Source organism: Dromiciops gliroides, chromosome 4 (assembly GCF_019393635.1).
Source record: "Dromiciops gliroides isolate mDroGli1 chromosome 4, mDroGli1.pri, whole genome shotgun sequence".
Classification (NCBI taxonomy): domain Eukaryota; kingdom Metazoa; phylum Chordata; class Mammalia; order Microbiotheria; family Microbiotheriidae; genus Dromiciops; species Dromiciops gliroides.
The window spans coordinates 348,926,255-348,950,960 of record NC_057864.1 but is presented as its reverse complement, the minus strand read 5'-3'; the positions used below and the strand labels follow the sequence as shown (position 1 = coordinate 348,950,960).

Here is a 24,706-nt window from a genome sequence, read left to right as displayed (position 1 = left end):
TGCCTGCAGGTTCTTCTTAGGCTTATCCTTTCTTCTGATTTGGTATGGGTTTTGAGTTTTATTCTAACCAGCTAATGATCTGAGTGCATACAGATATCTGAAATGACACTCACATCAGCAACTAGTCATTCTATCTGTTAAGATAAAATAAATTTCATGTTTTGCTATATATTTTTGGTGCTCACCATATCCAGGGCCTGCAGACTTTCTTCTTGAACAAAGTATTCATGATGCACTGGTATAAGACAAGCCTTCGGTCTCTTTCATTTCTCGATCCCAAACTGTATTTTCCAACATAGTTTTTCACTGTCCTCCCCTGTGCCCACCTTCAACAAGTCATTCAGTATTAATGTAGATGCTGACTTAGTTTGAAGGATCTTATCAAGTTCTTCATCCTCTGCAACAGATCATATATAATAGATTTAGAACTGGAAGGGACCTTAGGAATCAAGTTCAACCCCCTCATTTTTTAGAGTGAGGAAACTAAGACCCAGAGAGGTTAAGCGGGCAGTAAGTTGCAGAGCCAAGATTCAAACCCATTATCTTCTGACCCTAAATTTAGTGCTCTACACTATGCTGCATAAACAGGAATTTCTTCATAGTGCCTTGTTTTCTTATGCTCATCACAGACAGCAAAGTGACCAATATCCTACTGAAATGTTTCTTTCTGCCCTTAAGTGCATGATGAAATGAAACTCCCTTACTTGCAAGAACCTAAGAAACTCCTTTGCATTTACCTGTAATTTCTTTTGTGTCTCTTGGTTTTGTTTACAGAGGACTTCAATATGGATGTGATTCAGTTCCTCTAGCAGAGCATACATCTGCTCACTGGATAGTTTGCAAATTAAGAATACTAATAGTTACATGAATGTTTGTTGATGTTCTTAACACTTTTTATCCACTTTTCTGCTATGGTCAGTGCAGAAGCAAAAGGAAGTAACATTGGAAAGAGGGTGTATTTTTTTTTAATTTCTTTTTCAGGGGCTTCTACCAACTAGTTAGTGACCACTTTTTTGGTAATAATTTTCTGCACTGGTCCTTGGATAGTAGACATAGTCTCACTGTTTCTCTAAATTGTAACTTTTCAGGATGAACAGAACCTATCTGAACTTGTACACTTCTGGCATAACATTATAAAACAAGGGCTCACCATCACAGTTAAGTGATACTTTTTAGAGCACTTGGAAAACGCATGAATGAAAAAGCATTTACTATGCACCAAACACCATGCTAAGTGCTGGGGATCCAAAGGGAAAAAGCAAAACAATCCCTGTTCTCAAAGAGCTCACACTCTAATTAAGGGAGGCAGAGAGTTCAACTGTTGGGATCAATGGAAAGGCCTGGAATGACACGGTCTAACAGTCCTTAGGTTATATAGGTGGGTCAGACAGCAAGGCCTGGGAGTCTGCAGGGTGTAGAGGCAGAGCAAATTATAGGGCCCAGAGGATCTCAGAAAGCAGAGCAGGACAAATGGTAAAGCCTTGTGGTCTTCTTCACCAGAAGGATTGCTAACGCCCAGGTTATCCAAACAGTATAAATATCTATGTGGCTCTTCCTGCTCAGTTCCACCCCAGATAGGATCTGGGTAGCAGGGGATGGGAAGAAGGAAAAAAATGCTCCCTTCCCTGGCTGCCCTATGGGATGGAGTGGGAGTAAAGGGAAGGGACAGTGAATTTATCCCCAAAACTAGGGTCATCTACATTAAGATGATAATTAAACTCATGGGAGTTGATGAGGCCACTGAAAAAGAAATAGTACCAATAAATGGAATTCCTGTTTGGGATTGGTCCTACCCCCAAAAAAGAATTGGTTGGTGAAGTAGAAATAATAAGAACCTAAGAAGGGTCCCATATGCAGTATGCCCCTTGTACCAATTTCTCCCATCTTCCCCAGTAGACTGTCTGCTGCCTTAATTATTGCCCCTCATTTCTCTTTCATCTTTCCCCATCTATCAATTTCTTTCCTGCTGTCTTTAAACATACCTAAGTATCCCCCATTCTTAAAACACTAGACACGACCATCTATTTAAGCCACTGCCCTATATCTTCCCCAGCTTTCTCGAACTCCTAGTAAAAGCAATCTACATTTCTTTTCTCAAATTCTCCTCTCTCACTCCCTCTTCAACTTCTTGCAATATGGCATCACTCAACTGAAACTGCCCTCTTCAAAGTTTCCAATGGTCTCAACTGCCAAATGTGATGCTCTTATCTCAGTTCTCTTTTCTGACCGCTTTGTAATATTTAATGATTGGTCATCATCTTTTCTGGATACTCTTTTTTCTCTAGTTTTTTAGAGCACTTGGTTCTCTCCCAGTCTGACTTCAGTCTCCTCTGTTGACTCATCAACCACATCATGCTCCGTAATTGTTGAGTATACCACCAAGTTTTTGTCCTAAGTCTCCTATTTTCCTATCCACCTACACTCTCTGGTGACTTCATCAATTCACATGGGCTTAATTATCAGCTCTATGCAAACAACAGGCTCCAATACTGTACTACCAACTGCTAACTGGGTGTTTCAAACTGGATGTCCTACAAATAGCTCAAACTCAACATATCCAAAACAGAACTCAATATTTTTTTCTGAAAACTTTCTCCTCTACTGACTTCCCCCAAATATCCCAGGCTTGATCACTACTCTCACTGCTCATTCTCCTTCACCCCACATATCCAATCATTTGCCAGATTTTCCTATTTCTACCTCCACAGCATTTATTGCTGAGCATGGAGTCTGGAAACCTCTTCCTAAGTTCAAATCTGGCCTTAGGCTTACTATGTGTGACTCTGGCAAATCACTTAACCCTGGTTTGCCTCAGTTTCTTGCTCTGTAAAAAGAGATGGAGAAGGAAACAGCACACCACTCCACATCTTTGCCAAGAAAACCACAAATGGGGTCACAGTCTAACAAGTATCTTATATTTAGGAAAACAGATATTTTTAAAGTTTAGTACAATATTTTGGACTAAGATTCCAAAAAGGAAGTCTTCTTAAAAGGGAAAGAAGCTTTAAAGTAACTCTGATAGGGAAGAAAAGGAAGATGCATCTAAAGAGGCTGATACAATTTTATGACTTCAGAAAGATGAAAACAAGGGCATACAACCAAGGAAAAATTCAGAAGAATGGCAACACTCTGTAGAAATGTTAGGGAGGGTCAATCTAAGCAGAAGCAATGCTAAGGTATTTTAGCTACATTAGGACCAAGAAATACAAAAAAGATCTGCTGCTTGAGGCAGATAGAATGAGAGTAAAAGATAAGAAACAAAAAGCAAAACTTAACAGTTTTGTTTTTGTCTTCTCAATCAAGAATAGCCTGAAATGAAAATAGAATAAAAAGATGTAAGTATTGAAACTGAAGATAAGTAAAGAGATAGTAAAAGAGCTCCTACTTGTATTCCTTGGGTCCAAATCATCTGGTTAAGATAAATTATATATCTCAGGATACAGAAAGCTTATGAATGCAATGTTGAATTATGAAAAATCAAAGTAAATAGAAGAGGTGCCTAGGAACTGGGTAAATATCCCAATTTACAAACAAAAGGTAGGATTACTCAAATTATGCATTTTACTGCAATTCCTGGCAAAACTCTAGAATGCCATTATTAAAGGGGTAATTTGCAAACACTTAAAAAGGGAAACAGTAGTATGTATAAATCAGTATATACATATTAAGAAGTCATGATAGACCAAGCCTATTTACTCTTTCTTTTTCTTTTTTTTGGTGGGACAATGAGGGTTAAGTAATTTGCCCAGGGTCACAGAGCTAGTGTCAAGTGCCTGAGGCCACATTTGAAGCCAGGTCCTCCTGAACCCAAGGCCCGTGCTTTATCCACTGTGCCACCCAGCTGCCCCCAAGCCTATTTACTCTTTTTTATTTTTTTTTTTGGGGGGGGGTGAGGCAATTGGGGTTAAGTGACTTGCCCAGGGTCACACAGCTAGTAAGTGTTAAGTGTCTGAGGTCAGATCTGAACTCAGGTACTCCTGAATCCAGAGCCGGTGCTCTATCCAAGCCTATTTACTCTTTTTTTTTTTTTTAGTGAGGCAATTGGGGATAAGTGACTTGCCCAGGGTCACTCAGCTAGTAAGTGTTAAGTGTCTGAGGTCAGATCTGAACTCAGGTACTCCCGACTCCAGGGCTGGTGCTCTATCTATCCACTGTGCCACCTAGCTGCCCCCAAGCCTATTTACTCTTAACAAGATTATCGGACTAGTAAAATATAATGCCACAGAAATGGTATAACTGGATTTCAGCAAAATACTTGACAATCTTTCATTAAGGACCAAATGGGAGAGATGGAGATGATATAATACAGTAAGACGGATTTAGAACCAGTTGAAGGATAAAACACAAAATGTGCTGCTTAATGGGTGGATGTCAACCTAGGGGGAAGACTATTGTACCAAATCCAGGATTCTTTCCAGTTCAATGTTTTTAATCAATGATGCAAATAGGAAGAAATGCCATAGTTATCAAATTTTGAGATTATAAAAAGCTGGAAGAGATACCTCATACAATTGGTGACAGAATCAATATAGAAAAATCTTCCTCAAGACTAGAATTATAGACCAAATTTAAAGAGATGACATTTCACAGGAATGAATGTGAAGTCCTATATTTAATTTTTAAAAATATCAACTTCTTAAAGGGTTGGGAAGGCTAACAAGGCTAGACAGTGGTCCCTATAAAAAAGATGTATGGGTTTTAGTGGACTTCAAGCCCAATATGAAGCAACAGTAGAGCAAGAAGACCAAAAAGAGTGAGCGACATTAGCCTGTATCAACAGAACCATGACCTCAAGACCCAAGGCAATGATAGTCCCTATGTTCTCTGTCCTCATCACAACATACCTGCAATACTATGTTCACTTCTGAGCAAGATGTCATGAAGAAGACGACAAGAACACTGTACATCCCAAAATGGCTAACTGGTGAAGGAATTCTAAAACATGTCACAGAGGAGAGGCACAGGATGATCAAGTGTTATACAATAAGCTGTCAGTTCAGAATGATCACCTATTACTCAAAAAAATGTTACCAAAGAAATTCTTGTCAATTTTTTAAGGTAATTTAGATGGCCTCTGAGACCCCTTCCAAATATGAGATTGTGTGTTTTATTTCACCCAAAGATAAGAACACTAAGTAAGAATTTGGTTACTTTCTTCAAGCATTTAAAGGTCTATCATGTAAAAGAGCTATTATCTATTTTATTTGGCTCTAAAATGCAAAACTAGAACCAAAATATGGAATCTATTGGAACACAGATTTTAAATGAATAGAAGCTTACTATCTTCCTAACAAAGAGGCCTCAAAATGAAATGGGTTAATTCAAGATGTACTAAGTCCTTCAACAGTAGAGATATTTAAGCAGACACTTAATGACTGCTTTTCAGGGCGATAATGCATTCTTCGTGTTACCAAATAAGAGTAAATGATTTCTGGATTTTTTTCAAACTCTAGAATTTTATATTTCTATCACTGTCTACATCAGAATAAACTGAATTGTCAATGCTCCCTAACATTTCGCCCAAAATAGTACAGAGCTTTAGAAACATTGTAACTAGCACAAGGTACATAAATACAACAAATTACTTTTATGTGAATATTATAATCTTCTTACTGTAACTTTAGACTTCTCAAAGAAATTATATTTCTCCGCTTGCTTATTAAGCTTGTGATCAACTAAAACCATTATATCTTTTTCAAATAAAATTGCTGCCAATCAAGAACTCCCTCATCCTGTATTTTTAAACCAATGAATGACTTTACATTTATTCCTGTAAAATTTCGTTTTTCAGCCCATATTTTCTCTCCAAGTAATTCTGAATCTTTATCATGTTTCTGATTAGCTTTCTATGTCAATCAAATATCACCCGAAATTTAGATAAGCATGTCTTTTAATACTTGTTCTAAGACACTGACAAACATATTCAGAGGTGCAGAATTTCTTTGGCCCCTATCAGTTTCCAAATGGACATAGAATCATTCATCAAAACTCTGTGGGTACCACCTTTACCAGCTTATTCAAAGATATATTAAAATGAGATATTACCAAATGCTTTGATGAAACAAAAACACACTATGAGTACAACATAACCTTCAAGCTATGATCTTGGCAACCAAAATACATTTTAAAAACGAAACAAATTTGCATAGGTTCAAGTTTTCCAAGAAACTACACTGACAAATAATTAAGGCATTAAGTCTGCTAAAAAAGAAATAAGATTAAGCAACTTCTCATTAACAGAAGCCTCCTTAATTTTGAAACTATACTAAAGAACTTCAAAAGAATCCTGGCGATGAACAATACAGAATATGATTTGGCCATCACAGTCCAGTTCAAGTCTCACTAACGTTCACGAATACTTACACAGTCCAATTCACTTGGAATATTTAAAGGAAGAAGATGGGACAAGAGTGATTTGTAAATTGCTATCCAGAGAGAAAATAGATGGGACTAGTTGTGATAAAGTAAGGGAACAAAGAGAATGGTCAGAATGACAAAAAGAAATTAGGCATATAGAAAAAGGGTGTGTGATATGACAATATTTATTGTAATTCTCAAACATAATTTAAATTAACCACTTCAGAATTTCTAATAACCAGACATTACATTATACCTGTGCTTCAGTACAATATATACCAAGTCACACGTAGTTGAAATAGTTTTAAGATTTTTTTAGATGTTATTGCCATAGGCAGAAAATGCAGGAGAAAATACCAAAATTATAGAATAAGTTGTTTTTTTGACTGAGAATCTTACTAGTTTAAAAAGTAATTTGGGGGGCGGCTAGGTGGCACAGTGGATAAAGCACCAGCCCTGAATTCAGGAGGACCTGAGTTCAAATCCAGCCTCAGACACTTGACACTTACTAGCTGTGTGACCCTGGGCAAGTCACTTAACCCCCATTGCCCCGCAAAAAAATAATAATAATAATTTGGGGGTTCATTAAAGAAATGTTACTTTCCCAAAGATAGGACTTTGAATAAGCAATATAGCTGTATTGTTGGGGGTTTTTGAGAGCAATGAAAGCTAATCAGACCTAAATTAACATTAACAGTTGCACAAAGAATATCTCCTGGAAATGGTGTCGTGAAAAGAAGTAAAAATAAAAAATAGCAAGTCTCAACTTTTCTACTCATAAGAAAAGCAAACTGTCACTGTGTTGCAATGAAAGCCATATTTTTAGACATTAACTGCCAAATTAAACAAGAAAAAATACTTTCCAATACTACATTAAGTTTCTTCAGTACCCAAATTTAATGCTTTAGTGTTATGGAAACAGTGAATAAGGGAATCTCATACTTCAACTTCTTTGGAAAAGGAAATAAGAAAGAAATGTAACAGTAACAAAGTATTAATCATTCATCAATCTGTATTACATATATGTGGCAGCTTACTACTAATGGACTAATAGCCAGAATAGTTAATTTTTTTTTAAACTTACCAAAAAATAAGCAAAATGGTAAAATTATCCTTCCTGAATAATTGTATCCCTAGTCACAATTCAGTATAACATCTACCCCCTTGTTGCTCTTTCAAGAGAACAAAATATAGAATTTATTTTAAAATTGGTTTAGTTATCAGAAAACAATTTTTTAATCTGATTTTTTAGTTATCAGAGCAAAATATAATTTATGGTTCTGATTTTAACAGGAAAAACTATTTCTCAAAAGGTTTATTAGTTAAATTTAGCTCAAATTCATTTTTGAAGCAGCCATTATTGAAAAAAAACAAATGCTCACCCATCAAAAAGCAAAATTATCTAGTCTAATTTGTCATAAACTTTGAAAATGTTCAATCAAACTTTACTATTTTTCTCATTCTAATCACAGCGCTTTAAATAATTACAAAAATAAACATGAGTTTACTTACTTAAAATTCAATTTTATTTTATTTAAGTGCATTAGTAGGCCTCAATGTTTATTTTAAGGGCATAACATTTAAGTTATTTTAAATTCTTTAGCATTACCTGAAACTGTACAAGTAATCTATGACAATTCTGAGGCCTAATGAAGTATATTCAAGAAATTCAAGATTTGGTCCTCTAATTTTATCATAGAGAGAGCTGTGATTAAAAGCAAAACTGAATACAATTATAACTAAACTTTTCATAGAAAATTTACAAAAACACAGTAACTACAAATAATTTAAGAAAAATTACCTGTTCCTGTACATCTTCATGTTCTGAATTGAGGAGTTTGATAAAAATTGGAACAGCTCCAGTTTCAATTACCACCTTGGTGTGTAGAAAGGTTCCAGATGCTATATTAGTTAAAGCCCAGGCAGCTTCAAACTAAGATAAAATAAAATTTAAGATAAAGTATAATTATGAGTTGAAAGTGTAATAATGAGTTATAAATATGTTAGAGGATGTAATTATTCACTAAATTATGAGTTAAGAAAATTATTTTCATTTTTAATTTAAAATTGATCATTAAACAGCATATGGCCAAAAAAAAAAAGATAAAGTATAAACATAATAAGGAAACTAGAAAAGATACAGAAAAATTCAACTAAAAAGGGTCAATGGGATCAAACACATTCCGTTTTTTGTTTTTTTTTTGCAGGGCAATGAGGGTTAAGTGACTTGCCCAGGGTCACACAGCTAGTAAATGTCAAGTGTCTAAGGCCGGATTTGAACTCAGGTCCTCCTAAATCCAGGGCAGGTGCTTTATCCACTACGCCACCTAGCTGCCCATTTTTTTTTTTTTGGTGAGGCAATTGGGGTTAAGTGACTTGCCCAGGGTCACACAGCTAGTAAGTGTTATGTGTCTGAGGCCGGATTTGAACTCTGGTACTCCTGACTCCAGGGCCGGTGCTCTATCCACTGTGCCACCTAGCTGTCCCCCCCATTTATTTTTAAAATTGGATTGTTAAAGCCTAGAAAAAGAAAAAATGAGGAAGAATTTGACCAAAAATATGAACAGTTCCAATAGGGTGAATATGGAATTATTTACTTAAATCCATAAGCTTTAAAATTAGATGGAACATCACTAAAATTAGAAAGAACTATGTTCAAACAAATAAAACGTTATTTGCCAAGCTGCATTAAGCTAAAAGTATATTACATAAGATTCAAAAATTCAAAGATCACGATCCTACTTAGGATAATATTATGAGAAGGCAATTATCACTTTCTTCTAGAAAACTCTGATTGTTACTATGAAAGAGGAACAATTTTGGATAATGTGATCTAGTAAACTGTTAAAAGAAAAATCCAATAACAAGGTAAGGATACATGCAGCTGCCTAAACTCAGCTTAAATTTAGAACTTGAAAATTCCCAAACAGTATTTTTGCTGAAAAATCTTAATCAAGGCTTTCCCATCACCTATTATTAAGGGCCATTTCCATTTTTCTCCATCAGTCTCTTTAGTTCAACAATCAAGAGAAGTCAATCTGCTTTTTGCTTGCCCCACCACAACTTGCTAATTTTCATCTTTCTACCACTATAATTTTATCCAACTAAACAAATATTTCAAATACATTCCTTATCCAAGATATTATATGAAGCACTAAGGAAAAATAAAAAGATATAAAAATGAAGTTATTGTTCTTCTAAGAGTTTACACTCTCCTGGGAGTAGGCATTGCTGCATTCTCACAGAACTAAAACTTTATTTTATTTAAGAGCATTAGCAGGCCTAATACTACCTACTATTTTTTTTTTGGTGAGGCAATTGGGGTTAAGTGACTTGCTCAGGGTCACACAGCTAGTAAGTATCAAATGTCTGAGGCCGGATTTGAACTCAGGTACTCCTGACTCCAGGGCTGGTGCTCTATCCACTGCACCATCTAGCTGCCCCCCTACTATTTATTTTATTTTTGTTGTTGTTGTTTGTTTGTTTTTTAGTGAGGCAATTGGGGTTAAGTGACTTGCCCAGGGTCACACAGCTAGTAAGTGTTAAGTGTCTGAGGCCGGATTTGAACTCAGGTCCTCCTGACTCCAGGGCCGGTGCTCTATCCACTGCGCCACCTAGCTGCCCCCCTACTATTTATTTTTAAGGGTATAAAATCTAACTTCTCAGAACCTGTTTCTGAACATGTAAAATGAAGAGATAACAACACTTATACTACTTAGAGGCAATTAAAGGTCAGAGTGAGTAAGAGTGCAGGACTTGAAGTTGGGAAAACAAGTTCATATACTGCCTCATATACTTATTAAGCTGTGTGACCCTAGGCAAGTTAACTGCTATGTGCCTCAGTTTCCCCAGACCTAAAATGCAGAAATAGTACCTACCTCAAGATTGTTGCGAAAATCAAAGAAATAAAAATGCATAGCACTTCAAAAACCTTAAAGCACTACACAGAACTAGCTATTATTACTAAACTCACAAGGCTGCTGTGAGGATAGCACTTTGTAAATGTTAAAGCACTATATAATTATGTTATTATTGAGATTGTATTAAAATCAGTCCAGTCATCTGAAAGAAAAAATATAAAAAAGAGAAACATCAGAAAAACTCACCTGTAAAGTACAATTCTCATTTCTTTCAAGAAACTTCACAAATCTTTGTACAACTCCTGGTTTCTGTATAACTTCATCAATAGGTGGATTAGGTTCTGAAATTTTATAATTGATTTATTTTACAATTTAAAATTTTTAAAAAGTAATTACTAGATTATTTAAAATGTCATTTCTTGTCCTTGATCACTAAAGCAAGAAAACTCTTCATTGCCCAATACCTAAAATTCACAAAATTATGGTCCTAACTTTTTTTTTTTTTAGTGAGGCAATTGGGGTTAAGTGACTTGCCCAGGGTCACACAGCTAGTAAGTGTTAAGTGTCTGAGGCCGGATTTGAACTCAGGTACTCCTGACTCCAGGGCCGGTGCTCTATCCACTGCGCCATCTAGCTGCCCCAGTCCTAACTTTTAGGAAGAAAAAATGATCTGGTTTCTCTGGCTTTACAAAATAGATTAGTGCCATGAAGGTTAGTTTGAAAGAATTTTTTTTTCCTATTAGTCTTCAACTATAAAATTATTGATTTCTTCCAATGAGGGAAAAAAATCTTCCAACAGAATATGTGAAAAAATTTTGATTACAGAAGATTTAGTCATTTCATTAACAAGCAGATAGGGAAAAACTTCAGTGGAGGTAGTAGAGAAAGAGTTACTTAAAGAAAAATACTCAAGAATGAACCTATTGATGTAAAACTGGAACCTCATGTTCTGAGTTATGGGTTATAATTGTTATTACTGAAAGGGTTTTTTCCTTCCTCAAATCTTCCTAAAGCAACCTACTACATTCTACTTGGCTTATATTCACTTATGTGCAAGTCCCATGCCAGTACATTGTGAATTAGGCATCTATTATCAATCTTATATCCTTAGCAACAGTTACATATAGTAGGTGCTGTTTAACTTGAATTAAATACTATAGTGGTGATGCCTATCTAGAGTTATAGTCTCCAACTGTCTCTTCATTTTCCTTTATTGCAATCTTTTAATTCTATGAATACTAATATTTAAAATACTTCCTAGGCCATCTATTTTTCACCATCCCTCTGCTATGGTTCACATCTGTGGTGTGAAATCACAGCTTCTGGGGGCCTTCTGGGTCTAAATCTATGATCCTATGGTCTTATAACTATATGTCCTATATAGTTATAAAAATTTAACATGTCTAAAAAATGCTCTTTTTTTATTCTTCATTGCTATAAAAACTGTAGCAATAGCCTCAAAGTACAGAAAATGTTTCCCCCAAAAGCTAAACAAATAGCAAACCTATTAATAGGCTATAAAATGCCTCACTTTTTTGAGTAATTTAAGGATTTCCTTTTCTTATTGTGAACAAAGGATAAGACATTATCAGTACATTCTAAGAAAGTTATGTCTTCTCTGCCAACCCTTTATTTAAATTTTTTAAAAAGTAGAGAGTTCCAACTTTTAAAAATTGTTAGTTCCTGGGCTAAACAAGACATGTTAATTAAATAAAGTTGCATGAAAGGAAACTGGTACAGTGGAAAAGTGCTATACTTGGAGTCAAAGAACCAGGTTTTGAATCTTGGCTATGCCACTTAATACCTTGGATGAAGTTGCTTAACCTCTTTGGGACCATTTTTACTATTTGTAAAAGGAGGATGCTGGACTAAATGATTAAATGATTTCTGGCTCTCAATGTGACCCTGTTAACTATGTCCCCTTCTTAATATTAATAGCATGGGATTTCTGTTATTTGTTTGTACAGAGGTGATATGAAGTAAAGGACTTCATTCTGAAACCTAATAATTAAAAAACATGTACATTGTTATCTCTATTCAGAAAGGGGAAATAGAGCATGTTTGAACTACCAATTAAACAAGCTATTATAAAAATCATTCATTGTTATAATTGAATTATACAAAGATAGCAAAGCCACACTAAAATGTTACTTATAAGAGGTTTCCTTAACCAAAGTGCTAAACTATAATAACCATACAAAGTCTAAATAAAAATCCTCTTTAAATATGAAATAGCAACAGGGTATCTTATGGAAAGAAAGCCTTGCCTTTAGAAAGCAACTTTCGAAACTTCTGTGTTGCTGTAAGCTGTTGGTCAGCATCATCAGAGAAAATCATCTGCACCATATCAGCAGTAATAACGTCTTCCTAAAAACACAAAAAACAGTATATTTGATATTTATATTTTTCTCTTACTTTGTTTTTTATCTACTGTGAAATTAATAAATAAAATTTTATTATATAACAAAGTTAAATTTAAATTACACTTCAAAAAGTAATGAATAAACTTATTTAATGTTATTTTAAAATAATGATTTAAAATATGCTTTCTCGTTATCTACCTCAGGAACAGGTACTGTAGAGCTGATATCTGGATCCTGGATGGGACTTTCAAGCATAGAGTCATCATTTGCTGGAAGGGAGACATTTCTGCGTTTGAATAACTGCCAAAAAAAACATCAACATCATCTTACATGAAAGGTTTTGATACTAACACTTTGTTCCACCATATTAAAATATTTAGGAAAAGTGAAATGGACAGCTATCACTTTCACAACTTTGACAGTTTAAAATCAATACTTCCCGGGGGCAGCTAGGTGGCACAGTGGAAAGAGCACTGGCCTTGGAGTCGGGAGCACCTGAGTTCAAATCCAGCCTCAGACACTTAACACTTACTAGCTATGTGACCCTGGGCAAGTCACTTAACCCCAATTGCCTTACTAAAAAAAAAAAAAACTCAATACTTCCCATATGATGGCAGACAGCAGTATAATTGGAACATGAAGTAGACTGGTCGTAAAGTTAGTGAAAGAAATAACCCAATATGCCATGTCACCAGATCTAGAGGCTGACCCTCAGCACACTGGGTTGACAAACTGTCAAGGACTTCTGGGTAAAAGAAGAGGTTCACAGGATAAGAAGGTGAGGACAGGTCTGCAATACTGGAGGGAATATCTGCATGTCAATGAGGTTACAGATCCATCACAATCCCCAGGGTAAAACTCCCAAGTGTACAGGGCAGGGACTGTCAGTTTCTCTCACACATGATAGGTACTCAATGGTTTGGGTTTTTTTCCATTTTGTTTTTGTTTGTGGGGCAATGGGGGTTAAGTGACTTGCCCAGGGTCACACAGCTGGTAAGTGTCAAGTATCTGAGGCCGGATTTGAACTCAGGTACTCCTGAATCCAGGGCCAGTGCTTTATCCACTGTGCCACCTAGCCACCCCCTATTCAATGTTTTTTGAAAGAATTGGTGTTTTGAAGCCAGTCAGAATTCTTCTGCAGCTCTGGCTCCTTCTCTGCTAAGACTAAGGCCACTTCAAACCACACTCCTTTCATTCAAGGAATCAATCCTACAGGTAGGCAGGGGGAGCTACATGGCATTATTTTATGGGCCACAGAAAACTCATCTGCTGACAAGTATCTTCACTCATTTGCAGAAGGGTCTTTGAGTAATAATAATAAAATAATAATAGCTAATATTTATTAGCTAGTATTTATATAGCACCTACTATGTACCAGGTACATAAGGGCTTTAAAAATAACAATCCTCAGAAAAACCTTGATATATGTTATTATTACCCTCATTTTACATATGAAGAAACTGAGGCAGACAGTTAAGTGACTTGATCAAGATCATAAAGCTAGTTAAGTGTCAAAGGCCAGATTTGATCCAAGATCTTCCTCACTCAGGCCCTAGTGCTCTATCTACGGTGCCATCTAGCTGCCTCTAAAATCCCTCATAAACTTTACAACCAATTAAAATAAGTAAATTATAAAATTAATAGATTAAGACCCCGAGACAAAAAGTAATTTTTGATTATTATGAATCACGGAAAAGAAGAATGGAGAGGGCAAGGTAGGAAACACAGGATACTAGCAGAAAGGACAGACCTAAAAAAAACGCTACACTGAGGCACTAAGGAAGAAGTACACACATTCTCTTCCTCTCAAATCAAAACCAGCTAACAATATAACTGAATCTCCAATATAGTATCTAAGTGTCCACTGCCACTTTTCACTCTTGTTATGCACTCTTCAATTACCAAATATTTTCAATAATTTTCTACTCCTACTTAATCACTATATTAATACCTCTATCATGCATCATTTTTCATCAAAAGAGATAGTACTGACATGTTTATAGTTGTCATGTCAACCAGCACTTATTAAGTGCCTATTATTGTTTGTATCCCCTCTGCTAAGCACTGGGGATACAAAGAAAAGCAAAAAATAAGTCCTCCTCTCAAGAACCTCAACAAGGAAATAACAATGTACCAATAAACTAGAAATAAAATAAATTAGATACAATCAGAGTGGGAAGACAGTAGCAATAAGGGAGATAGGAGAAAACTTCTGAAGGGAGATTTTAGCTGAGTCTTTAAGTCAGGAGACTAGTATGAGGAAGGAAAGAATTCCAGGCACAGGGAACACCAGTAAAATTGCTCAATTACTATGCCCAAAGGGCTATAGAATTGTGCATACCCTTTGATCCAGCAATACCCCTGCTAGGTTCCTATCCCAAAGACATTCCCCAAAAGAGAAAAAGACCTATTTGTACAAAAATATTTATAGCAGCTCTTTTTGTGGTGGCTAAGAATTGGAAATCAAAGGAATGCCCATCAATTGGGGAATGGCTAAACAACCTGTGGTATGTGATGGTGATGGAATATTACTGTGCTATAAATAACAACAAGCAGGAAGATTTCAAAAAGGCCTAGACTTTTATAAACTGATGTATTTATTGTGAAGTGAACAGAACCAATGAGAACATTGTGCACAGAGACAGCAATACTGTTTGATGAAGAACTGTGACTGACAACTATTCTCAACAGTACAATGATCTGAGACAATCCCAAAGGACTATTGATGAAACATATTATCCATCTCCAAAGAAAGAACTGATATTGATTGAACACAGACTGGAGCATGCTATTTTTCTTTCATTTTTTTCTTTTATTCAAGTTTTCTCATACAAAATTACTAATATGATAATGTTTTACATAATTGCACATATATAAGCCATATTTGGTTGCTTACCTCCTCAGGAAGGGGAGAGGGGAGGGGAAAAGGAGGGATAAAATTTGGAATTCAAAACTATAAATAAAAATGTTTATTATTTTGAAAAAATAAAGCGCTATTGCTCTTTTAAAAAAAAAGTGCTCAGAGTTGGGAGATAGAGCCTCTTGAGCAAGAGACAGCAGTGAGGCCAGTACCATTGGTTCAGAGTACATGGAAAGAAGTGAGGTGTACAAAAACTCAAGAGGTAGAAAGGGGTTAGGTTATAAAGATCTTTATAAATATTATAAATGACAGAGGATGTTATAGTTGACCCTAGAGGTAACGGGGAGACACTGGTGTTTACTAAATATGAGGGTAGCATAGTCAGACCTGTGCTTCAGGAAGATCAAATTGAAAGCTGAGTGAAGGATGGATTGTAGAGAATAGAGACTTGAGTCAGGGAGATGAATCAACAGGCTATTCCAATAGTCCAGGAATGAGGTGATGAGAGCCTGCAGTTTCAAAGGAGAGAAGGGGGTGTACATGAGGGATGGTATAGGAGGACTTGCACCATGGTGGAAGTGGTGTCAGAGGAAAGACAGGTGTATACAAGAGATACTATAAGAAGTTATAAAGATAAAAAGGACAAGATTTGGCAAGAACTGGATTGGGAAGGGGGAAGCAGTGAGAGCGAGGAGTTGAGAATGACACTTAGTTTGCAAGCCTAGGGGATTAGTAGTTCCATTAATGTAACAGAAAAGATCAGAAGAGGGATGAGCTAGGATAGGAAAGATGAATTTAATTTTGGGCAGGGTGAGTTTAAGATATCTGCAGGACATGCAGTTCAAAATGTCCAACAGGCATCTGGAAATGCCATACTGAAGATTAAGAGAAAGGTGAGAGTTAGAGAAGTAGATTTTGGAATCATATACATAGCTAATAACTGAATCCATTCAAGCTGATGAGATCACCAGTGAAATAGCGTAGAGGGAGAAGAAAAGAGGGTCCAAGGAAAGAATATCAACAGTTAGTGGATACAACCTTGATGAAGGCTTCAGAGGTCAAATACGACGAGGATTTTTAAAAAAGGCCAGATGAGATCATTGGTATCTTTGGAGAGAGTAGTTTTAGTTTTAATGATGGGGTGAGAAGTCAAACTACAGAGTGAAGAAGAAAGTGAGAGAAAAGGAAATAGAGGTCTCTTGTAAACAGTGATCTCAAGGAGTTTAGCCACAAAAGGAAGGAGAAATATAGAATGATACCTAACAAAGATGGAAAGATCAAGTAAATGTTATTCAAGGATGGGGGGAAAACAGTGTCCTGTTTGCAGCCAGTAGGGAAACAACCAGTAGACAGGGAAAGTAAAAATTAATAAATGAGGACAATAGAAGAAGAAATCTGATAAAGAAAGTAGGATTGCATGGGATCACCTGTGCCTGAGTTTCCCACACCCCAACCTCATGTTGCCATGGAAAGGAGAAAGGGCACCTCTTCATATGAGACAGTAGTAAAGGAGGAGATAGTGGTGAAAGATATCCAAATGATATCGCCTCAATTTTTTTCATTAAAATGGGACAAGCTGAAAGAGTTGATGGAGTGAGAACCATGGAAGATGAGGAAGAATAAAAAGGTCTAGAAAAGCTCTGTGGCAAGTAGAATGGTGAGTCTGTTAGAGGGTTGTAAAAGTATTGCCTTCCTGCAGTGAGATTATGTAATACAAATTTGCAGTGAGAGCAGCTAGGTGGTGCAATGGATTAACACACCGGCCCTGGATTCAGGAGGACCTGAGTTCAAATCCGGCCTCGGACACTTGACACTTACTAGCTGTGTGACCCTGGGCAAGTCACTTAACCCTCATTGCCCTTCCCCCCCCCAAAAAAAAAATTTGCTGTGGACCCAGTCAGAAGAAAAAGGAGGAGAGAGTAAGGAGTCAAGGATAACACCTAGGTTTCAAGTCTGGGAGACTGGGAAATGGTGGTGCCCTTGAGGATAGTAATGAAATTTGGAAGGAGGGAAGGTTGGGGGGGGTAGGGGGGAAGATAATGAGTTCAGTTTTGGATATGGTGAGTTTAAGATACCCTCAGAACATCCAGTCGAAGATGTCTAATGGGCAATTGGAGATGTGAGAAAGGAAGCCAAAAGAGAAGTTAGACCTGGATAAGTAGATCGGCTATTCATTAGCATAGAGATAAATGAATGCAGGTAGAGAAGCACTACCTCATCATCATGTGAGACATGGATGAAAAAGCAGAAAGTATCTGGTCAATGTGAAATGGGGCGGGGGTGGGGAGGGAGAAATCGAAGAGAACAGGGAGCTCTTGGCCAATGGCATCACCACTGATCCCCAAACTAGATAAGCTATTGTGTTGCCAAGTATTAAAGGAGTAGATGAGCAAAGTTTTCCTTTTGACTATGAGGCTTAGAACTCATCTAAATGAGGTCAAAGTAAAAGAGCTAATGCTTATCTAGCCCGTTTACCCATCTTAGTGACCAAGAGAAGAGCAGTAATTTGGTAAACAGTGACTCAATTTAAGAAACGTTTATACTACCTGTAAAAATAGGGCAGCTAGGTGGTACAATGGCTAGAATACAAGGCTTGGAATAGAAAGATTCATCTGAGTTCAAATCCTGACTCAGACACATAAAAGCTATGTGACCCCAGGCAAGTTACTCAACTCTGTTTGCCTTAGTCTCCTCCTCTGTGAAATGAGCTGAAGAAGGAATTGGAAAATCATTCCAATCTTTGCCAAAAAGACCCCATTTGACCCTCTGACACAAGCAGTTACACAGGACTGATCCAACTGCTCCAACTCAAGAACAAAACCTGTAAAAATGCAACAGAAGGAATGTAATTCTACCAGGGAGGTCAAGAGGGAATGTTTACAGTTAAACTCTGTATGCCTCAGGTGACTGCCATCCCTTCAAATGATCCTCCTAGCTCTCTTCTTCCTTTCTCAGTCAAACTCTAAGAAAAAGTAATTTATAATAATTGCTTCCACTACCTCTCTTCTCATTCACTCCTAGACCCTTATCAATCTGGCTCCCAATCTCATCAGTGGGCTAAAACTCCTCTTCCTCCAGTTACTAATGATATCTTAGTTGACAAATATAGCCCTTCTGTAGAATTTTGACAATGCAGACCATTCGTTCTTCTTGGATCCTTTCTCCTCTCTAGGCTTTTGATAACTACTCTCTCCTGGTCCTCCTACCTGGCTGAATGTTCCTTCTCAATGTCCTCCACCAGTCCACTCTCCAACTTAAGGTCCCTCATTCAGGGTATTCCCCAATACTATATCCAAGGTCCCTTCTCTTCTCTTCTCTCTCTCACCTCATCAGTTCACATGGGTTTCTCACTTCTACTGCCAATAACTCCCAAATCTATACATTCAAGCCCAAACTCCCCCCTGAGCTCCACTCTGGCATCACCCATCATCACCTACTGAACATTTCAAACTAGATGTCCCAATAGGCATCACAAACTCAACATGTCCAAAAAGCACACGTTCTCCCCACAAAACTTACCCCACTTCCAAAATTTCCTAATTCTATTGAATATACCATGATTCGTCCAATCTCCCAAATTTATAATCTTGGCATTATTTTTGACTCCCCACTCTCTTTCACCCCACAAAGGCAATCAACTGCTTAAGCTTTCAGTTTCCACCTCCACATCTGACCTTTACAAGGCCACTATCTTTGTTCTTATCTTCATCACTTCTTGCTTAGATTATTAAAACCACTGAATTGGTCTCCCTGACCCAAATCTTTCCCCCATTCAAGTCTTTCCCCTTATTCCAGTTCATACTCTATTCTGTTGCCAAGGTTAATTTTAATTAAGCATAGATCTGATTATCTCAGTTATATAGTCAATAAATTCTGGTTGTACTCTATTGGCTCTAGAATAAAATGTAAACTTCCTCTGTTCAGCTTTTAAAGCCCTTAACAACCTTGCCCTAACATCTTCCTAGTCTCACTGACATTACTCCTCTTCCTGCACTCTGATCCAGGCAAACCTGCCTTCTCTCTGTACTTCTATCAAGACATTCCATTTCCCATATCCATGCTTTCTTACTATCTGTCCTACATGCCTGGAATGTGCTCCTTACCCCTCAATTATAGAATCCTCTTCCTTCAAGACACAATTGAAACACTATCCTCTACATGAAAGCCTTTCCTGATCTCTACTAGTACCCTTCTCAAACTAGCTCATTATCAACTAACTAGCTTTTAGATATTGATTCTATGTTTATAAGTGCACTTTTCTCCCCCATTTGAATGCAATTTCCTTCAAGGTAGGGACTGTTTCATTCTTTATACTTGCATCTTTTGTACTATGAAAGGATAGTGAAAGTGCAAATAAGAATATAGGAAATGTTCAAATTTTTTAAATTTACAACTTTACTTCTTTTAAAATATTCTGTAATTCAGGGGCAGTGAGGTGGCATAGTGGATAGAGTACTGGCCCTGGAATCAGGAGGACCTGAATTCAAATCCAGCCTCAGACACTTGACACAACAGCTGTGTGACTCTGGGCAAGTCACTTAACCCCCACTGCCTCACTAAAAAAAAAAAAATCTGTAATTCAGACTGGCCAACTCATGTTGTGGGAGGGAAGGGAAGATTGAGCAGTCTGGAGCATAGGAAATTACCAGTATGGAAACTCCCTCTATTGATGCATTTAGCTAGAGAGTTCATGAGATTTGATGGTATAATCCTGATGCCCCTTTCCTTTGTTGAGGACAAAGACTCTATAAACATATTCTTAGTTTGCCAAGAGATTACATGGACTATAATAAAGTTAAGCAAACACAATCCTTATATTTAATTACTACAAAGTAAATAATCTCCAGCTGAATAACAGTACAACTTCCAAAACATACATCAAATGTTTACAGGATAAACCACTACTAATAACTTTAAAGAAACCTACCTGTTCTTCCCTTTTTTGCTTTCGAAGTTGTATTCCTTCTTCTTCTCTTCGTCTGCGCATTTCTTGAGGATTTAATGCTTTATTCTTGTAACTTTTCATTCTGTAGTTATCTTTTCCTGGACTTGCCATGGCATCTGGTGGAAGAAAAAATTCAAACACAAAGATGATCCTCCAGATGATGCTATATTCTAAGCTTAAACTGTCAAACAAAACTATTTTATAAAAAGTTTGTAGCAGCAAGATGATTTCAGAAAGGCCTGGAAAGACTTACATGAACTGATGTAAAGTGAAGTGAGCAGAACCACAGTGCCAGCAATATTGTTTGATGAAGAACTGTGAATGGCTTAACTAATCTCAACAATACAACGATCCAGGACAATCCCAAAGGACTAATGGTGAAGCATTCTATCCACCTCGGAAGAAACAACTGATACTAATTGAACGCAGACTGAAGCATGCTATTTTTCACTTTCTTTCATTTTTTCATCTTATTCAAGTTTTCTCGAACAAAATGACTAATATGGTAATGTTTTACACAATTGCACAAGTATATCCTTAATCTGATTGCTCCCCTTGGAGAGGGGAGGGGAAAGAGGGACAGAATTTGGAATTCAAAACTGTAAAGATGTTTATTATTTATAATAAAAAAATTTTTTAAGTTTGTATCAATAACAATGGTTTTCCTCTCAATACAAAAATTAGACTAACATAACTAAATACTTTGGGAATAAGAGATCAAGTATTTAAAATATCTGATCCACCATCCTGATTCCTGACAATCTGAATAGAGAAAGCAGAGTGGACAGATTACTGAATTTGAAATCAAAGACTTGAGTTCAAATCCTGCCTCACTTAATATAGCTATGGACCCTGAAAAATCCCTAAACCTCTCCGAGTTTTCACATCTGTAAAAGCAGTAATTACAGCATCTACCTTTTAGGATCATGAGGATCAAATGAATTAACAAAAAGTGCTTTGCCAACCCTTAAAACTCTATATAAATGGTAGCTATTATTTCTGTATTTGATATTCAAATGCTACTTTGTGCATGTGAAAGCTTACCTAAATTAAAAACGCCCATTCATAATGTAATTATATTGAACCCGGCAAACAGCAAACATTTATGTAACCTTTTAGTTTAAGGGGTTTTTTTATGTAGATCGTATTACAACAACCTAGTAAGGCACTACTTACTACAGGCATTTCTGTCTCTATTTTACAGATGAAGAAACTGAAGTTAAGTGACTTGAATAGTCCACAGTAACAACCCTAGGGTTGGGGGTGGGGGGGGGATTCAAACCAAGTTTCTTCTGACTTCAACTCCAGTGCTTTCCTCATTAATCATGATGTAACAATATAACTGATAAATTCACCTACCAACAGTGCACATGCCCACGTTACTATTTATAAAATATTTAATATAAATTCTTACGGGAAAATGCTGTAATCTACTAATTTCTTATGTACAGATCCTACAACTCCAACAGTACCATCAGTTCATAGAGGGAAAAGACCATATAATTGTGAAATAAAGTTATGTGTTCAAGGAACAGTAAATGATTTTTCAGAAACGAGGATTTCATAGAAATCTTTCTACATAAAAATATCATCCAAAAAAATCTAGCCTAAAAATTTCAATAACAGTTTTTTTCATTTTCCTCCTTAGGAACTAATTTATCTATGCTTGTAATCCTCTATATTATCTTTTTTTAAATCCACCCAATTATTCAGCTGTTCTAAATCCAAATAGTATGATCTCTTGAAGATGACTCACTTCAATGAGGCAATTTCGTTTGTAGTAATATAACTTTTAAAGAAGCCTGATGACTCATAAAACAGTCATTTTTAAATGCTAGGAATGATAATCAAGCACCCACCCTAAGGCTGTCCTATATAGGACTTACTCCCTTTTTCCCAACTACCTATTTATTTTGTTTACTCCTTTCTTATAACGGAAAAAAAAATGCTAAAGGAGAGTTTGGAATTTAGGACCTAGAGAAGAGTTTTAATTCTAATTCTGCTACTGATTTAACGATATCAGTTAAATTACAACTTCCATTCCTACATGGTTCATCAGTAAAAATCGATATAAATAAGTTAGGTAGAAATGTGTAACAAAGCAGGTAAACTTATCAACAGCTAATGGAGCAACACTTAAAATAACTACCTCATACATAAGTATCCTCCCAAAATATAGCTAGAACTTCGTGTTTACCAACGGGAAAATTTAATGTTCCTTCTCAAAGATCAATTGTTATGCTTGGGAAACGCGATTTCAATCTAATACAGCAACTCATGTCAAGATTTTTTTTTCCTTTTCTTTCTTTTTTTTTTTTTTTTTGCATACTACACATTAGTAATGCGCTTAACACGGTAGCGGCACACAGCAGTCATTTAATAAATGCTGCTTCACCCCCCCTTTCCCAACGTAAGAATCTTATCACAGAACACAGTTGGCAAGCAATCAGAAGAGAAGGGTCTAACCCTCGGGGTCTCATCAGACACAAAATCTGAAACCGATTTTGGCGGGGGCGGGGCAACAGGGGTTAAGTGACTTGCCCAGGGTCACACAGAGAACCCGATTTAACCCGGCGTGTCTTTAGTCTTTAGTGACATCGAAAACCAGGTGCAGGGAAACAGCTGAGGTTGGTTAACCCCAGTGCCCCGCCTCTGGAGGCGGGGGAGCCTCAAGCCCACGGCCTTCGCTGCCCCCGCCCCCACCTACTCCTGGCATTATAAAGGCCCCAAGAAGTGGGGGCCAGAAAGTAGCCAACCCCTAGTTAACTCCAGGGATGGGAAGGGAAGGTTACGAAAGGGCCACGACCCCGAAGGGAGGTGCGCGATCACAAGCCCAAGGACAAGGATTCCCCCCGAAACCCCCCGCAGGGTCTTAGGGTCAGTCCCCCAAGGGAACGAGCCGCTTCCGAAGCTCCAGGGAAGCGTTCCCCGCTCCAGGCAGCCAGAGAAGGATCAAAGCCCGAGATTATCAGCCCAGTCACTGCCCCTTACCCATCGACGGGCCAGGTTCCGCTCTCGACCGCTGCTTCCCGGCTGTTCGTTAAGTCGCTACGGACGCCCTCACCGGCTTAGCAGCTGCACTAGTTCCCCGACGAGGAATTCGGTTGACGGGTTCGCAATCCAAAATGGCTGCCGCCCGGCGCCCCCTCCCCGAGACCCCAGAGGCTCCACTCCCAGCAGCCCTTGCACCCGGCGAGGAGCTTCTGGCCTACGAAGTGGGTGGGAGAAAAGCAAGAGCCCTCAGCTCCGCCCACCCAGACTGAAGCGTCTGGCAACGCCGGGAGGAGGACGCGCCCAGGAAGAATGCTGGGAAAAACCGACACCTGCTTTGGCGCAAGCTCTCTTGCCTTTTCCCTTACCTTGCTTTTCCTTCCCATCCCTTATGCTTCTTGTGCGACTTAGATTTGCTATGCGACTCTCCCAAGGTTTTACAGGCTTCCGAACCCACAACCTGAGACCTCGGTCCTGTCCTCTTTCCATTCTACCAAGAGCCAGTTAACCCAGGTTTGGGGTGCGATTTGATTGGCACTAGCTACAACCATCTAGGTTCTTCTGAATCACATAGCGTCTCATTGCCTTCAGTTCGGCAAGTACTAATTGCATAGAATTAGAAATACCTTGGCTTAGTGCTAAGAGCGCAAAATTGGGAGGAAAGAGACTTGAGTTTAAGTTTTGGACCTTTAAACTTGTTTACACACAAATGTGGCACACCTCCCCTTTTCTTCACTCCTTCCCTTCCTCCCTACCAATCACTGAGAGATGCTAGGCAAAAATGACTCACTTATGTTGTTTACTCAGTTCTCAGATGATGAGGTGGCCCTTCTCCATGCCAAGGGAAACCCTTGTATGTTGCAACATTGAACCATCCACTCCCAGTTTTTCCCGCCAGTGGATTTCTTACACTATCGTCCCCATTCACTTTTTTCCAGTCTCTCCCTATATACTGGCTCCTTTCCTTCTGCCTAAAAATAGGCCTATATCTAGCCCATGCTTTAAAAAAAAATCGACTAGTCTAGCAATTGCTCTATAAACTCCTTAAGAAAGCCATCTACAAGCTTACCTCCCTCAGGGAGGGAGCAGGGGAGGGAGGGAAGGAAGGATAACATTTGGAATTCAAAACTACAATAAAATGTTTATTTAAAAAAAAAAAAGAAAGCCATCTACAACAAGAACTTTAACTTCCACTCCTTTCAAACTCTTCTAAATCCTCCCTAATGCAGCTTCAGACCTCAACATTTGAAACTGCTCTCCCCTACATTACCAATGATCTTTTTGTTTTTGTTCTTATTCTGAATAGAATTTTATTTTCCAAAATATGTGT

General features: G+C 37.6%; 1 protein-coding gene across 1 annotated transcript in view; it reads right to left on the bottom strand.

Moving 5' to 3' along the window:
• KPNA5 (karyopherin subunit alpha 5) overlaps positions 1 to 23,604 on the bottom strand; it is a 55,627-nt gene extending 32,023 nt beyond the window's left edge. The window contains exons 1-6 of the mRNA XM_044004221.1: positions 23,377 to 23,604; positions 20,368 to 20,501; positions 12,779 to 12,880; positions 12,485 to 12,584; positions 10,464 to 10,558; positions 8,159 to 8,290 (exon numbers count right to left, since the gene is read on the bottom strand). Of these exons, the coding sequence (XP_043860156.1) occupies positions 8,159 to 8,290; positions 10,464 to 10,558; positions 12,485 to 12,584; positions 12,779 to 12,880; positions 20,368 to 20,501; positions 23,377 to 23,380 (567 nt within the window). The 5' untranslated portion in view covers positions 23,381 to 23,604. The remainder of the gene's footprint in view (positions 1 to 8,158; positions 8,291 to 10,463; positions 10,559 to 12,484; positions 12,585 to 12,778; positions 12,881 to 20,367; positions 20,502 to 23,376) is intronic.
• Positions 23,605 to 24,706: the final 1,102 nt, after the last annotated feature.